Genomic DNA, 18,125 nt, shown 5'->3' with positions numbered 1-18,125 from the left:
AAGAGTGCTGCCTATTCACAAGCCAAACAGTATCTTTGGTCCCATCCATTGTAAGTCCAGTACAGGAGAGGCTGTGGTTTCCATTCTAGACCACAATAAAGTGAATACTGCAACAAAGGGAGTCACACGAAGTGTTTCGTTTCCCAGTGGACATAAAGTTATGTTTACACTACACTGCAGTTGCTTAAGTGCACAACAGCACTATGTTCAAAAAAATAACATATACACCTTAATTTAAAAACCTTATTGCTAGGAGTTCCCGTTATGGCTCAGTGGTGACAAACCTGACCAGTATCCATGAGGATGAAGGTTCGATCCCTGGCCTCGCTCAGTGGGTTAAGGATCCGGTGTTGCCATGAGCTGCAGTGTAAGTCACAGATGCAGCTTGGATCTGAACTTACACAGGCCACGGGTGTGGCCCTAAAAAGCAAAACAATAAAAAATAAAAAATAAATAAAATTAAAAATAAAAAACCTTGTTGCTAAAAAATGTGAACCATCATCTGAGGCTTCAGTGAGTCATTATCTTTTTTGCATTATAACATCAAAGATCACTGATCACATGTCACCATGACAAATATAATCATAATGAAAAAGCCTGAAATATTTCAAGGATTACCAAAGTGTGACACAGAGGCATGAAGTGAGCAAATGCTGTTGGAAAAACAGCACCGACAGACTTGCTTGACATGCAGGGCTGCCACAAACCTTCAATGTGTAAGATAACGCAGTGTCTGTGAGCGTGATAAAAGGAGGCATGTCTGTACTGAATCAACTGTTCTGACGAAAGCACCGTCATCTCATTTCTACTTTGGAAAATAGGAATAAATTGTCAATTTTCACGCATCATTACCGAGAACGCCATGCTGTGCAGAAATGCTGCTGTTCAGGTCCACTTTCGTATCTGCTCTTCAGGATAAATTCCTAGGTGCCAGCATAAACATCCCTTTTACATCCTGGTGGTGACGGCACAAGCGCACCTACGATTTCACCGCAACAAACGCTCTGATGTGAGCAAGCGGGAGCACAGATGCTCTTCCGATCCCGCTTTATTTACGAAAAGGTCAATCTCAAGAAGAAAACTTTGCAGGCTGACAGGAAGGGGAGGAAGACAGAGTCTTTGGATGCATTTTATATGTTGTCAAGTAGCAACTCCCCCCTTCGACGACCCTCACCTTCAGCTTCAGACATAAGATCAGCTCCTGCCAAAAATTACATTGGGGAATAACAGGAGTTCCCCTTGTGGCTCAGCAGTAACAAACCCGACTAGTATCCATGAGGACGCAGGTTCAATCCCTGGCCTCGCTCAGTGGGATAAGGATCTGGCATTGTCGTGAGCTGCGGTGTAGGTTGCAGACGCAGCTCGGATCTGGTGTTGCTGTGGTGTAGACAGGCGGCTATAGCTCTGAATAGACCCCTAGCCTGGGAACCTCCATGTGCTGCAGGTGTGGCCCTAAAATGGAATAACAAAATGTCCACCAAACAGGAGGCCAACAAACAAAAAAGCCAACTAAACAGTGAGACACAGGACCCCACTGTCCTTCCACCGCTGAACTCAGATGACATAAAGGGCTGCTTCACTCTAGAAGGCTCTATTTCAGTTTGGACTTTATCTGGAAGCTGTGGATTGCAGGCAGGAGAATGGCATGATCTAATTCTATATTTTAAAACGTGAGTTCATTCTGGTGGCATTGTGAAAGCTGCAATGAAGTCCACCGGGCAGGAGGCTACGACAGTGGCCCAGGGATGAGAACCAGGCCCTGGACAAAGGCGGCGGTAACAGGGAGAAGGAAGGAGCGATCTTTCAGAGGCGCCCTTGATGGACCCGGTGCCAGATTACTGGAGGGGAGGGAAAGGCACGGCATGTGAGCCACGAGGCACAAGCCACGGACGTAACTCCCCACAACCTATTAATTGGAAGGGGTCTCCCAGCGACGGAGAGGTCTCTTGAGGCGAATCTCAGTGGCCTTTCACCTCTATGTCCTTACCTTGGCAGCAGAGTTTGATACTCCGTGTGTAACATTTCTGATAAGGCCACCAACATTTCCGTACTTTATCAGTCCCGTAACCCCTTCGGAAACGTCATTCAAGAGCCCCATGGGGTTGCCAAGGAAGTCCACCGATCCCAGGATCCGAGCTGCCTGGCTGAGGAGTTCCTGTCAGAATGGAGCAAGGAGAGAAGAAGAAAACCGGCACCTGTTTATACCTGCACATCAAGCGTCCCAGGTGAAAGTGTTAGAAATCTGTCTTGCCCTCCACCCCACCCCCACCAACAATGACCTTTTAACTCTTATCAACTGTGAGCTCCTGCCCTTCCATGAGCGCCACCCTAACCCTCTGCCAATACACATATCCTGGAGATGACTTTCAATAGCCTCATTAGTCTTCTTCAAAGCCATCCTGAAGAAGAAAAGCTAGGGAGCAGGGAAGAGTCTTCACAAATATTTACTAGTGTATATGTCGCACTTTCCATCATCCTGCAAGTAGGGGATCAACCAGCAGCAGGGAAGGTTTTTAAAGGAAAAGCAGGGGCCCTGAGTCTGTGAAGCACGGCGCCTTAGCAGGGGGGTTCGGACACACCCAGTGGACCCCACTCTCCATGCACCTCCAGGCCCCGGTGGTATCCACGTGCCCACGATCTCACCCTCCTCATACCACCGATGAGGGGAGTCAGGGGAGAAAGCAAAGACAGAAAAGAGGGAGATGGGAGGGAGGGGGGAGAGAAGGAACAAGAATAGGATATATTTAACTCGGACAGCCAATACATTTGGTATGATCTTGACCTGTCTATTCACTGAAGAGTATGCCCTGGCTTTGCATCTTGGTCTTTGTCGTCTGGATGATGCATAACAAAATGGAAAATGCCTAACCTGATAAAAAAAAATTTTAAGTTCAACTCTCTGGCTGGATCTCATTGGCTCCAAGAACACGGGTGTGGTGGTTGAACGTAGGCCGGTGCCTGGTAAACAGAGTTCCCAGGCTTTGGGTTCTCATTAAAGCATCGACTTAACCCTTGGGAGTTGTGACCAATCCAATGGCAGCCCCCGAGACTAGCTGTGAGAAACAAGACTGATGTCTCACAAATCAAACGTACGGGTTGGGGATCTTCACGACGTGCGTGGGCTTCACGGGCTGTGACCCGACCCGTATCACAGCCATCAGAGTTGAACTCGGCAGTATTGTCTTAGGGACCAGATTGCCCAACGACTATGACAAACATGCTGCTTATGCTGCAGCCACCCAGCAGGTCTCCAAAGCTCACCTCCTGGAAATGTTTGAGGATATCATTGATGATGAACTCCTTGGTCTCATAGGGATGTACGCGGGTGAATGGATCCAGATTAATCACAGCGTCTTCAAACCGAATCAGTGGAAATCCCAAGGTGCTTTTTAGGGCCTAGTTAGGGAAGAGAGGAAATGATGCACTTGAGCTGTGTGCCGGCCTTCCCGGGTGCCGTGATTCTGGATCCCATGAAAGCCACACGTCACGTCAACTTTCCACGAGACTCGAGGTTATGACAGTTACAAACAAGGATTTTCTCAGTCATTACAGACACAAAATATGAGGACTATCTGTAGAGCTATAGATATGTAGCTATATTAAAGGATAGACATAAACACTATTAGCTTCACAGTGGAAGTCTTTCTGATCTGTTTTGTTATCTGTATGACTGTCATGTTCTACTTTGTGTCTGAGGCACACCACACACACAGAAAGGTGTACGGCTCAAATGGAGGGTTTGGTGATTTTTCTTGGCGTAAACGGCGTGACCGACCCCCAGAGCGGAAGTCAGTTAGCATCCCCACCTTGGCAGCACCCCGCCCTACTCTGTCGACCCCCAGCCACCACTCCCTCTTCCCCTAAGGTAACCAGTATCTTGACTTCTATCACAGATGAGTTTTCCTGCTTTGAACTTTTATCTGAAGGCAGCCATCAGCCTGTATTTGCTTGTACCCGGCTCCTTACATCAACAGTAAGTCTGTGGGAGTCGCGGGGCTGTTGCACAGCTGCAGTTTATCGGCTGTCAGGGCTACACTGTATCCAACACGCCCGTAAAAGACAATTTAACCACCGCTGTTGATGATGGGCTGTGCTGTTTCGAACTTTTTGCTATTATGAATAACGCTGCTTCTTGGATGGGCCTTTTGGGGCACATTTGCACGCATTTTTCTCGAGTATCTACCTGGGAGTGGAACGGCTGGGTCATAAAGAATGTACATGTTCAACCTCAGCCGATGCTGCCAGAGAGTTTTCGAGAGCAGCTGAATTGGTTTATGCTCCCTTCAGCAGGCTGTGACATTTCCTGTTATTCTACAGCCTCGCCAACACTTGGTAAAGATAGCTTTTTAAAAAAGAAATACTCTGATGGGTGTGAAACAGTAACTTGGGGTGGTTTTAATTTCCATTTTCTTGTTGAAGGTCGAGATTAAGCAGCCGATAATACTCACATCAGCCTCGTGGATGTACTTTTTTAAGTGCCTACTCAGGTCTTTTTCTTATTTTCCTAATGGATGGTTTGATTTCTTCCTTACTGTTCTGTAGTTTTTCTTAAACATTCTGAGTATAAGTCTTCTGTGGAATGAATATTGTAAATATCTTCAATGCTGTGACTTGTCTTACCACATTTTGGTGGTTATTTTTTTATATCAGACCTTCTTAGTTTTAATGAAACCTAACTTTCTCTTTATCATCAGAACTTTCTGTGTTAATAGAGAAGAAATTATCTACACTAAGGTCATAGAGATATTCCCATACGTTTACTTATGGAATTTTTATCGTTTACTCTTGCCATTTAAATCTACAACCTGGGAGTTCCCGTCGTGGCGCAGCAGAAAAGAATCCAACTAGGAACCATGAGGTTGTGGGTTCTATCCCTGGCCTTGCTCAGTGGGTTAAGGATCCGGTGTGGCCATAAGCTGTGGTGTAGGTTGTAGATGTGGCTTGGATCTGGTGTTGCTGTGGCTGCAGTGTAGGCTGGCGGCTACAGCTCCAATTAGACCCCTAGCCTGGGAACCTCCATATGCTGTGGGTGTGGCCCTAAAAAGACAAAAGACAAAAGACAAAAAAAAAAAAAAAAATCTACAACCTACCTGAACGTGACTATTATATATGCTGTGAAGCAGAGACCAAGAAGCATTTTTTTCCAGATGGATATCTAATTGCCTAAGTAATATTTCTTGAAAGACCATCCTTTCCTTTATTGCGTTACAATAACTTCATCATAAGTCAAGTGCCTATACTTATGTGCCTGTTTCTAGATTCTCTTTCATGTTTCATTTTGTCCTGCCTTCTGCCTAGATTACACTGTCTTAATTATTGTAGTTTTAGAATGATTTTGATGTCTAACAGTGTAAATTCTCCAACTTTGTTCTTTATTTTCAGGATTACCTTGGGTACTCTTTACACTTTTCACTTCCAAAAATATTTTAGAATCACCCTGTCAATATGACACACACCCACAAACTTGCCAGAATTGATCAAGATTACACTGAATCTATAGATCAATTTGAGGAGAAATGACAACTTAACAATACTGAATCTTCCAGTGTATTCACATGGTGTGTCCCTTCATCTGTTTAGGCCTTTTAAAATTTCTCTCAATAATATTTAACTGCTTTCTGTGTAGAGGTCTTGAACCCACTTTGTCAGGTTTGTTTCTAGATTTCTGTGGTGCATGAAAAACGGCCACAGTCTTTGCAGCTTCCGTCCTTAGAAGAGTCTATTTCCTCGCCACCTGAATCTGTACTGACCTCATACTTGGCTTCAAACAATAAGACACAACGGAAGTAACACTGTGTGATCTCTAAGCACCTTGGAGCTTCTGCGCTGCCCTTTTTGATGTTTCCACCATGCGAAGAAGCTGCGACTCGCTTCCTTGAAGATGAGAGACGGTGTGGAGGGGGCTGTGCCGACAGGTAGCAACGAGAGTCTGACATGCACATAAGGCCATCTTATGCCATGTGGTCTCAGTTGACTAGCAGATGACTGAGGCCACATGAATAACCGGATGAGTCCGGAAGACAAAGCACCCAGCTAAGTCCTGTCAACATTGCTGACCCGCAGGTTTGTGAACAAAGAAAATGATTGGTTTAAACGACTTAGTTTTGAAGTGATCCGTTACACAGTAATAGAAGATGATATTTTAGTTAATGTTTTCTTAATGGTATTATAAATGATACCCTTCAGATTTTCCTTTTCTCTGTAATCGTTGCTGACATGTAGAAATACAACTGATTTTTGTACAAGTCTTCAGTGGCCTTGTTAAATTTTCTTATTCATTCAAATAACTTAGCTATACATTCTGTTAGTTTCTATATAATCATGGTCTCTGTAAATAATAAAGTTTGCATTTTCCTATCCTATTTTTATCATTTTTATTTCTTTTATTTATCACACTGGCTAGAATCTCCCACATAATAATGAACAGAAGTATTGATAATGGCCATCCTTCTCTGTGTTCAATGTATCACCACTGAGAATAATGTTGGGGGTAGCTTTTTTTATGGAGACACTTTATCAGATTAAGGCAGATCCCCTACTTTTTGTTTGCTGAGTTCTTATCATTAAGTGGATGCAGGAGTTCCCGTCGTGGTTCAGCAGAAAAGAATCCGACTAGGAACCATGAGGTTGCGGGTTCAATCCCTGGCCTTGCTCAGTGGGTTAAAGATCCAGCATTGCCGTGAGCTGTGGTGTAGGTTACAGACCTAGCTTGAATCTGGTGTTGCTGTGGCTCTGGTGTAGGCCGGCGGCTACAGCTCTGATTCATCCCCTAGCCTGACAACCTCCATATCCTGCAGGTGCGGCCCTAAAAAGCAAAAAGTGGATGCTGAATTGTGTCTAAAGACTTCTGGGAAACTTTTGGGATAATCATATTTAAAATTCCTTTTGTTGTTGTGGTGAATGACATGATTTATTTGGAAAGATAAAGTAAACTTACACCCTCAGAACACCTGACTTGGTTACGATGTATGGTTGTCCTTGAACAATATGGGGGCTAGGAGTGCCAACCCCCTACGAAGTCAAAAATTTTCATATAACTTTATAGTCAGCCCTCCACATGCACAGATCCAATCAAACATCACCATGTAGTGCCACAGTATGTCTTTACTGAAAAAAATCTGAGTATAATTGGACTCATGCAGTTCAAACCTATGGTATTCAAGGGTCAACTGTATTTTCCTTCTTATATATTGCTATATTTGATTTGATAACACTTTGTTCAAATTTCTTTCTTTTATGTTCATGAAAAAATTCTACTCTATAATATTCCCTTATTATTTGTGTTCAAAATATACAAATAGTTTTCTTGGAAAATGCCTGAACAAATTTACAGTTATTTAGAATTCTGTGTCTGATAATGTCAACAATTGTGGGTCTGTTTCTAGCGGATGTTTATTCTCTTCATGGGCCTGGTAATTTGTGATTAAATGCTACATTTCGTGTAAGAACTCAGAGTTTAAATGAGTCTTGTAGCTTCCAGCAGGCAGTTAAATGGGCTTAATCCAATCAGTACTTTTAAGGCTAGATTTTAGTCTTTGTAAATATTGGTCTATTTCAGTCTTTATAAGGTCTGGAATGACACTTCAGCAGTCTCAACTGAAGACCAACTCCATTTCTCCACTTTTAATCTCCAGGGTACCATAAAACCACTAAAAGATCTATTTAGATTTTTTTTAGCCTCTTGGCTGCTACTTTTTGCATGGCTTCTCTCAGACTGCTTAGAAATTGGCACCAGCCTCAAGAAATAAAAGAGCTCAGACTATCAGGATCTCTGTTCTACCTGTCCCTTCTCTGTAAGGTATGAGCCCCTCCACACCTGTAGTCAATTAATCTTCAACAAAGAAGGCAAGAACATAAAATGGAGAAAAGATAACCTTTTCAGCAAGTGGTATTGGTCACATGTAAATCATTGAAGTTAGAACACAACCTCACACCATAAACAGAAGTAAGAATGGCTTAAAGACTTAAATATAAGACATGACACCATAAAACTCCTGGAAGAGAATACAGGCAAAACATTCAGTGACGTAAACCATACTAATGTTTTCTTAGGTCAGTCTCCAATGGCAACAGAATTACTAAAAGCAAAAGTAAACAAATGGGACCTAAGCAAGCTTCTAAGCTTTTGCACAGCAAAGGAAACTATAAACAAAACAAAAAGACAACCTATGGACTGGGAGAAAATATCTGCAAATGATGTGACCAACAAGGACTGAATTTCCAAATATGATATGAAGCTCATACAACTCAATATCAACGACAACAAAAACCCAATCCAAAAAGGGGCATAAAGGCTCACCAAGAAAAGAGAACCTCCCCAAAACAAAATAAGAAATGAAAGGAAAAATCTCAACTGATATACAGAAATACAAAAACCATAAGAGAATACTATGAACAATTATATGCCAACAAATTTGACAACCTAGAAGAAATGGACAACTTTCTAGAAACATACAGCCCACCAAAACTGAATCAAGAAATAAGATAATTTGAACAGACCAATCACTAGAAGTAAAAGAGAATCTATTATAATAATAATAACAAAAAAACTCCCTACGAACAGTCCAGGATGAGATGGCTTCACAGGCGAATTCTACCAAATATACAAAGAACTTATACATATATACATACATATATATATATATATGTATGTATATATGTACTTGTGTGTGTGTGTCTGCCATTTTTTTTCCTTGGGCCGCTCCCGTGGCATATGGAGGTTCCTAGGCTAGGGGTCCAATCGGAGCTTTGGCTGCCGGCCTACGCCAGAGCCACAGCAATGCAGGATCTGAGCCGTGTCTGCGACCTACACCACAGCTCATGGCAACGCCAGATCCTTAACCCACTGAGCAAGGCCAGGGATCAAACCAAAACCTCATGGTTCCTAGTCGGATTCGTTAACCACTGAGCCACAACAGGAACTCCACAAAGAACTTATATTGATCCTTCTCAAACTATTCCGAAACACTGAAGAGGAGAGAACACTCCCAAAGACATTCCATAAAGTCACTATCACCCTATTTCAAAACCGGACAATATCACAAGAAAAGAAAATCATAGGCCAGTATCTTTTTTTTTTTTTTTTGGCTGCACTTGCAGCACATGGAAGTTCCCAGACCAGGGGCTGAACCTGCATGACAGCAGCAATTCAGGTCTCTGCAATGAAAATGTTGGATCCTTAACCCACTGTGCCACAAGGGAACTCCTAGGCCAGTATCTTTGATGACTATAGATGCAAAAATTCTTAACAAAATTCTAGCAAATCAAATCCAAGAACACAAAAAAGATCATATACTACAACCATGCAGGAGTCATCCCAAGATCACAAACATGGTTGAATATACACAAATCAATCAATACACCTCGTTAACAAAACAGAAGTCAAAAACCAGATGGTCATCTCAACAGGTGTAGAAAAAGCATTTGACAAGCATTCACGATAAAAACTCTTACCAAAGTGGTTATAGAAGGAACATAGCTCAATGTAATAAAAACAATTTATGACAGACCCACAGCCGATATGATATTCAACTTAGAAAAGCTGCTAAAATCTGCTAAAATCTGGAACAAGGCAAGGATGCCCTCTCTCACCACTTCTGTTCAACATATTATTGGAAGTCCCAGCCACAGCAGTCAGACAAGAAAAAGAAATAAAAGGTATTCAAATTAGAAGGGAAGAGGTAAAATTGTCATTATTATGCAGATGATATGATACTATATATAGAAAACCTTAAGGACGCATAAAAACTACTTATATGATAAAGAAAGTCAGCAATAGGATACAAGATTAACATTCAGAAATCAGTTGCATTTCTGTTACTAACAATGAAATATCAGAAAGGGAATGTAAAAAATAAAAAAAAAAGAGTACCTTTTAAAAACTCACCAAAGGCAGGGGGGAACAGGAATAAACCTGGCCAATGAATGAAATGAAAGACTTATTACACTGAGAACTATAAAACATGAATAAAGGAAATTAAAGAGGGTTCAATGAAATAGAAAGATATCCCACGCTCTTGGATTGGAAGAATTAATATTGTTAAAATGGCCATACTACCCAAAGCAACCTACAAATTTAATGCAATCCTTATTAAATTAACCATGACATTTTTCACAGAACTAGAAAAAATACTCCAAAAATTTATATGGAACATTAAAGACCCAGAATTGCCCAAGGAATCCTGAAGAAAAAAAGCAAAGCAGGAGACATAACTCTCCCAGATTTCAGACAATACAAAAAAGCTACCGTAATCAAGACAGTGTGTACAAAAACAGACATACGAATCAATGGAATAGGTACTGGTACAAAAACAGACATACAGATCAATGGAACAGAAAAGAGAGCCTGCAAATAAACCCACACACCTACAGTTAATTAATCTTTGACAAAGGAGGCAAGAAGATAGTCTCTTCAGCAAGTGGTGCTGGGAAAGTTATAAATCAGTGAAAATAGAACACAACCTCATACCATGCACAAAAATAAACTCAAAATGGCTTAAAGATTTAAACATAAGACATGACACCATAAAACTCCTAGAAGAGAACATAGGCAAAACATTCTCTGATACAAATTGCACCAATGTTTTCTTAGGTCAGTGTCCCAAGACAACAGAGATAAAAACAAAAACAAATGAGACCTAATCAAACTTACAAACTTTTTCACAGCAAAGGAAACCTTTAAAAAAAAAAAAAAAAAAAAAAAACCTAAGGAAAGGGAAAAAACAGTTTCAAATGATGCAAACGACAAGGGCTCAATCTCCAAAATATACAAACAACACATACAACTCCACAACAAAAAAACCAAACAACCCACTCGAAAAAAGGACAGAAGATCTACATAGACATTTCTCCAAAGAAGACATATGGATGGCCGGTAGGCACATGAAAAGATGCTCAACATCACTCATTATTAGAGAAACGCAAATCAAAACTATAATGAGGTACCCATCACTTCATACCCCCAGTCAGAACGGCCCTCATTTAAAAGTCTACAAATAGCAAATGCTGCATAGGGTGTGGAGAAAAGGGAACCCTCTTACACTGGGAATGTAAGTTGGTACAACCATTATGCAAGACAGCATGGAGGTTCCTCAGAAAACTAAAAATAGAACTACTATATGATCTCACAATCCCACTCCTAGGAATATATCCAGACAAAACTACAATTCAAAAAGATACATGCACCCCTATGTTCACAGCAGCACACTCACAATAACCAAGACATGGAAACAACCTAAAGGTTGTTTGACAGATGAATGGATTAAGAAGATGTGGTACATATAACAGTGGAATACTACTCAGCCATAACAAAGAACAAAAGAATGCCATTCTCAGAAATGTGGATGCAACTAGAGATTCTCATACTAAGTTAAATAAGTCAGAAAGATAAAGACAAACACCATATATCACTTACATGTGGAACCTAAAATATCACACAAATGAACCTATCTACAAAACAGAAACAGACTCAAAGACAAAAAAAAACAGACTTGTGATTGCTAAGGGGGAGAGCTGGGGGAGAATGATGAACTGGGAGTTTGGGGTTAGTAGATGCAAACGACTACATTTAGAAAGGATAACCAACAAGATTCTACTGTATAACACAGGGAACCGTATCCAATCTCCTGGGATAGACTATGACGGAAAATAATATAAAAAAGAATATATATATCACTGAGTCACTTTGCTGTAGAGCATAAATTGGCCCAACACTGTAAATCAATTATCCTTTAATAAAATTTTTTAAATAAATGAAAGGTCAAGAACCATATTAATTGGAAAGAAAACATAATACACAGCAAAAGAATTACTGAAAGCAAGGCAGCCTATCAATAAAATCACCTTACACGAAAAAAAAGGGCAGCAGATCTAAACAGATATTTCTCTAAAGAAGACATACAGATGGCAATAGGCATGAAAAGACATGAAAAGATGTTCAAAATCACTAATTATTAGAGAAATACAAATTAAAACTACAATGAGGTATTGCCTCACATCAGGCAGAATGGCCATCATTAAAAGTCAACAAATAACAAATGCTGGAGAGGGTGTGGAGAAAAGGGAACCTTCCTACACGGCTGGTGTGAAACTAAACCGATGCAGCCATTATGGAAAACAGTACAAAAGTTCCTTTAAGAACTAAAAACAGAGTTAGCATATGATCTAGCAATCCCACTCCTGGGTCTATATCTGGAGAAATCTCTAATTCAAAAAGCTATATGCACCCCAGTGTTTATAGCAGCCAAGACATGGAAGCAAACTAAATTACCATCAACAGCTAAATGGATAAAGAAGATATGCTTGGGCATGTGCGCATGGGTGCACATGTGCGTGTGTGCACGTGTACACACATACACACCCCCTGGAATATGACTCAGCCACAAAAAAGAATGAAATAATGCCATTTGCAGTGACATGGATGGACCTACAGATTATCATACTAAGTAAAGCAAGTTAGACAAATACCCTATGATATCCCTTATGTAGAGAATCTAAAATATGATACAAATGAACCCATTTAGAAAAGAGAAACAGACTCAAAGACTTGTGTTTACCAAAGGGGAAAGGAGGTGGGGACGGGATAAACCAGGAGTCCGGGATTAACAGATACAAACCACTATATATAAAACAAATAAACAAGGTCTTACTGCATAGCACAGGAAAGTATATTCAATATTGTGTAATAACATATAACGGGAAAATATGAAAAAATACATATACATATGTATAACTGAATCACTTTGCTATGCACATGAAACTACCACAACACTGTAAATCCACTATATTTCAACGGAAAAAAAAAAAAAAAAAAGATATGAGTCCTTCAATTACCAGCTCTCTTAACAGCAATGGAGTCTCACTTCTGCTTTCCCAGCCTCAAGAGACTGCCCAAAGCTTTACTCACATTCTGGCTTTTGGCAGCTGCTTTCGGCTTCACTTCTCTACCTTTCTCCTCACACCACTTACAAATTACAACTGTCTCAAAAATAAAATCAGAGCAAATGCTGGGCTCACCTTATCAAGTTTCCCTCTTCTCATAAATCGTGGACCCTCAAGTACTGGCTGTCTTGGTAGCTTTCCAATACCTTCAAACAGACTTTTTGGGGTTTTTCAATCTAGCTTTCTTTTCAATTTTCGGTTGGTTTGGGTCTGCTATAAGCCAGTTAACCATTTATGGATACAGTCTAGTTTTCAATTATATTTTTATTTAACATGGTCAACATTTGAAGGATTTTAGAGAGCATGCCAAATGATCTTTTTTGAATGGAAAAGCACTTTTTCATGCTAATAATGTTAGGAAGTCTCTGATCCACTTGGAATTTATCCTTATGTAGAGTGTGAATAAAAACTTAATTTTCTATTTTTCCATATGGCTCTCTAGCTAGTCTAAGTGCATTTATTAAAATATCTATTTATTTCCCAGTGAATTAAAGTGTCTTTACATTAAAATCTCATGGGCAATTTAATAGACTTTCTCTTTTCCTTTCTCACTTATTTTTTAATCCTTTAGCATGTCTGCCTTAAATTCTTTTGGAACACGAGCACGTTTAGTTGAAGAAACTGAAGAAAACATAGATGAAATTTTCTAAAATAAGAGCGGGAAAACTTTTTATTGTTTTTGTTGTTGTTGTTGTTTTCCCACAACTGTGGCATATGGAAGTTCCCCAGCCAGGGACTATATCCAAGCCATGGCTACAACCTGTGCCACAGCTGCAGCAATGCTGGATCCTTAACCCACTGTACCAGGCTGGGGACTGAACCCACGCTGCCTCAGAGACAACACTGGATTCTTAACCCACTGCACCACAGCAGGAACTCCCAGAAAAATCTTGTTGTAACTCAAAATTCAGATCAAAAAAGGCAAAAGATTGACACGTTTTACAATTTAAAATAAGAAACTTTTGCATGATTTAAACACACACACACACACACACACACACACACACCAAAAGCAAAATAAAAAGACAAATGAAAAACCAAAGAAAAAATACTTGCAACTTATATCAAAGACAAAACTTATATAAAGAGCTTCTAAAATTTGTCTTCTAAACTTATATCAAAGACAAAACTTATATAAAGAGCTTCTAAAATTAGGTAAGAGACTAATAAAATGATCTTTTAAATGTGCAAGTGGAAAGTTCCCTTAGGTGCAGTGGGTCCGGCACTGCTGCAGCTGTGGCACAGGTCAAAACTGCAGCTCGGGTTTGATCCCGGGCCTGGAAACTTCCACATGCCACAGGTGTGGCCAAAAAAAAAAAAAAAAACCAGAAAAGGACATGCTATATGACCAGTCAATTTATCCACAGAGGGGGAAAAAAAAAATGGCCCTTTTTAATAAACATGTGGTCAGGAGAAGAGAAAAAACAAACATAAAAGTAACAGAAGAACCAGAAAGGAGAGACATCCAGACCAGGGAGGCCAGCAACATCCAATACAGCTGAGGACCCTACAGAGATGAGCCAAAAGGCAGCTGGATCCGGCGCCCTGGGTAGTCTCTAGCAACCTCCTACTAAACAATTTCAGAACAAAGCATTTCAAAGATTACGAGCATCCTCAAATTAATCCAGCCTAACACTCCCATTTCTTTAAATAAATAAGACCAGAGAAATGTTAGGTGGCAGGCCTAAACCCCTGCAGCTAGTTAGGAGTTAGGAGTAGACTCTGGACTTGAACATGCTCGTTTCCACAACAGCAACTACCTACTAGGTGGAAGGCAGGAAGACCAGACTAGAGAATTACTTCATTTCTCCTGGAAGACTCGCTGCTCTTCACTCTTGCATGCTTCCCCCAGCCACGTGGTGCATGACGAGGGGGGCAGGCACGACCTTCCCCACTGGACTGACAGAGAAACTGAGGCCCTGAAGCCTTAAGCACTTTGCTCAGAGTCACACAAGAAATGTGCTGGGAAAGACAGGTCCTGACATCAGTTCAGCCGCTGTTGGTTTTGTCGGTACAACTTGGAGCATTACTTTCTTCTCAGAGAAGAGGAAATGAGATCAAAACAAAGGCAAAAGGCCAAAGCTTTTACCCCAACTTCCTCCCTGCAGCCAGATGAGGAAGAAGAGCCACACGTGATACAATGACTTTAAAACCTCCACTGAGCGGTCGAAACCCTCAGGAAAGACACTGGCCCCTTTCTGAGTGGCTGCGCTTTGTCTGAACCACAGAGATGTTCTGGCCCCTTCGGTAGAAAACGATCTTGACCTGGTGCCACTCTGGGGCCTCCCGCGTTTGAAAATGCTGAGACAGGACGGGTTGCTGTGAATTACTCTGCCACCTTCAGGTTGTTCTGGCGAGTCAAAGGGAGGGAGGGGAAGGACCCAACAGGGCTTTTTCTTGTGGTGACTAAATGACTAATCAAATACAGTAGTATACAAAGTTGATGCCTATTTACTCAAGTAGCAGACGGTTTCCTGTTATAAAATGGATTCTGGAGAAAGCAATCTGTGCTCCTAAGTTCCTAATAAAAATAGGAAACTGTCCATTCCTACCTCCGCCAGACAAAAACCTGCTGAAGTCTTCCAGAAACTTTATGGAGTTGAAAGAAGAAATACCTGCCCATATTGCATCAGGTCTCGGATCACAAGCTAGTCCCTGGGCCATGTCCTTTCCTTTCTTAGTTTATCCTGCACTAAACAAAACTGTCTGGAATTCATTCTTTAAAGGTTTATTTATGGTACATAGAGACTGTTTATGTGAAGCAGGGTATTTGCCCATTTCCCTCTTGGGACAGTGTTTAAAACTACAGGGATATTTCCCTCTCTGGCACTTTCTGAAATACAATTAACAATACCGAATCTTTTTTCCTTTTAACAAATCTGGTTTTTATTTAGGGAGGGGAGGAAAAAAGTAAAGGGTCTGAAGTTTCCCAACAAATTATTTCAAGCCTTTGAGAAGACAGTTTTAGGCTTTTTAAATAGTGTCTTTGTCTGAAATTCCCCCTCACCCCCACCCTCTTGCTCTCTGACCATTAAAATGTGGGTTTTCTTCCAAACTAGATTGCTCAATTAAAGCCCTTCTTTTGTAATACCCCAATGCACTAAATGGGAAAAGGACTGCTGTAGGCCACCTTGTGAAACCTTTTAAAGGCTCCTGGACGCTTTTGATCTTTAAAAAAAAAAAACAGAAGAGCATATAAACTACCTGGCATTTTCAATATTACTCTGCTACTCTCTAACATGCAACCTCGGGAGAATAATGGAGAAGCGGGCGGGCGGAGTTGGGGGGGTTGGAATCGATGCTCTCATCTCTGCATTTGTGAGATGGAACTATTATCTCCCTCTCCTTCCAGCACAGACTAAGGAATCCAATTGAGAGAGCAGACGTGAAGCTGCTTTGAGTCCTTCTGAACAGACACTCTATCTGGCAATACCGTACCCTCGGTGTAAACCTGAAGAGATTTCCCTCTGAGGTTTCTGACAGCCCCGCTTCTGGCCTGGAGTCAAGAGAATCAAGATAATTATTCCTTCAACACCAAAGACATGGTTACCTTTTAGTCAGACTCTTGTGATTCCTGTTCTGGGACAGGATTCCATTTCCTAAGCACATACTTTCAGCCGTTACATATTCATCTCAAGGAGCCGACTGCTCTTCCTAAGAGCTACTAATCAAGGGATATTACTCTGTTAGAAAACTCTTTGAATAAATGACATTATTTTATGAGTCCCAGACTCCACTAGGAGAACTCAAGACACGATAAAACGGTGACTTTCATAAGCTGAGAACTTCACTCTGATGTCCCAATTCCCAGCACCCTGGGTGAAATAGGAACGTGCCACACCCAGGGTGCCCCCGTCCCACACCTCAGAACGTGGCTGCTCCACTGAATTTGTTTAGCAGCCGTTTGGAAAACGCCTTGACGATGTCCCTTCAATATAGTGTCAAGTGAAACATTCAGCCTAAACGATTCCCAGTATATCCGATGCAAAATATCATGTAAACATCAATACCATGTAACTGGGGGTCTTGCTGTTTCTTTTTTTTCATTTTTAATTTTTTTGTCTTTTTAGGCCCACACCCATAGCACATGGAGGTTCCCAGGCTAGGGGTCGAACTGGAGCTATAGCTGCCAGCCTAGCACAGCCATAGCAATGTGGGGATCCAAGTCGTGTATGCGACCTACACCACAGCTCTCGGCAACGCCGGATCCTTAACCCACTGAGTGAGGCCAGGGATTGAACATGCGTCCTCATGGATGCTAGTCAGATTCCTTTCCACTGAGCCAAGATGGGAACCCCCGGAGCTGTTTTGACTGTGGAAAACCATGCCGCATTCATCAGTCTAGGGGTGCATTTTCTACTGGGAGCAGTCTGGGAGGAATGGTTAGGTGTCTGCGTTTCTTAGTAAGCTGATTTAAAAAACAAGAAGTCCTTAGCTCTCAGGAAATGCTTGACATTGGTTTGTTGGGTGAGTGCCAAGTGTTCTGGGGGGAATATACACTTTATCAAATAAACCCATTCCAAAGGGTCACACAAGTCAAGTGGATACTTGTGGATATTAGCAAGATAGTGGTTTTCCCATGGCTTTCCCTCCACTCCCATGCTAATTATAAGTATATTTAGTCTCCTGGGAAACATGAAGTTAAAGCAAATTAAGAAGAGAGGACAGTCCGTCGAGAAGGCACGGTTCTCGGGATGGTCGCAGAAGCAATTATTTCTCCCTGGTCCTGACCAGCACTCCCAACTGCCCGTCCTGTGTGCTGCCTTAAGGAGGCAGTCCCCCTCGCCCTGTCCTCATCCAAATATGAGCTGACGGTGACCAGACTACTGTTACCTGGAAGTCTAGTTTAGAAGCTGTGAGGTGGCAAACCGTGAGCCCCATGGGGCCCACACATGGGTTTTGTTAGGCCCACAAGGTTTAAAAGCAAAAACAAAAACATTCGAATTGGTTGCCAACATTTAAAAACCAGGAGATTCCACATAAAAATCCAGATTTCCGGCTTCACTTTAAAATTCCAAAGGCCTGGCAACACTGGGCTCCCATTACCCTGAGATGCTGGCTGGAGCTGCGCTGCGCTGCCCCCTTCAGGTGAAGCGAGTGCACTCTGCAGCAGGGCCCCCTGGCTGGCACTCTGGCCCAGCCCCTGGAGGCACGTCTGTCACTTATCTGTGCACGGCTTGAGCTAT

General features: G+C 41.6%; 1 protein-coding gene across 12 annotated transcripts in view; it reads right to left on the bottom strand.

Annotated features, from left to right (window-relative positions):
- The window catches only part of VPS13D (vacuolar protein sorting 13 homolog D), a 257,392-nt gene that overhangs the window by 89,474 nt on the left and 149,793 nt on the right, over positions 1-18,125 (bottom strand). For all 12 annotated transcript variants that reach the window (XR_002344909.1, XR_002344910.1, XR_002344907.1 and 9 more), the window contains 2 exons: positions 3,262-3,396; positions 1,988-2,155 (listed from right to left, as the gene is read on the bottom strand). Coding sequence is in view for 7 of the 12 variants with exons in the window: in XM_021095374.1 (XP_020951033.1) it covers positions 1,988-2,155; positions 3,262-3,396 (303 nt within the window). In the remaining 5 variants the exon portion in view is untranslated. The remainder of the gene's footprint in view (positions 1-1,987; positions 2,156-3,261; positions 3,397-18,125) is intronic.

This window comes from Sus scrofa, chromosome 6 (assembly GCF_000003025.6).
Source record: "Sus scrofa isolate TJ Tabasco breed Duroc chromosome 6, Sscrofa11.1, whole genome shotgun sequence".
NCBI lineage: Eukaryota > Metazoa > Chordata > Mammalia > Artiodactyla > Suidae > Sus > Sus scrofa.
Note: the sequence above shows the minus strand (reverse complement) of the source record. Positions and strands in the feature narration are given on the sequence as shown.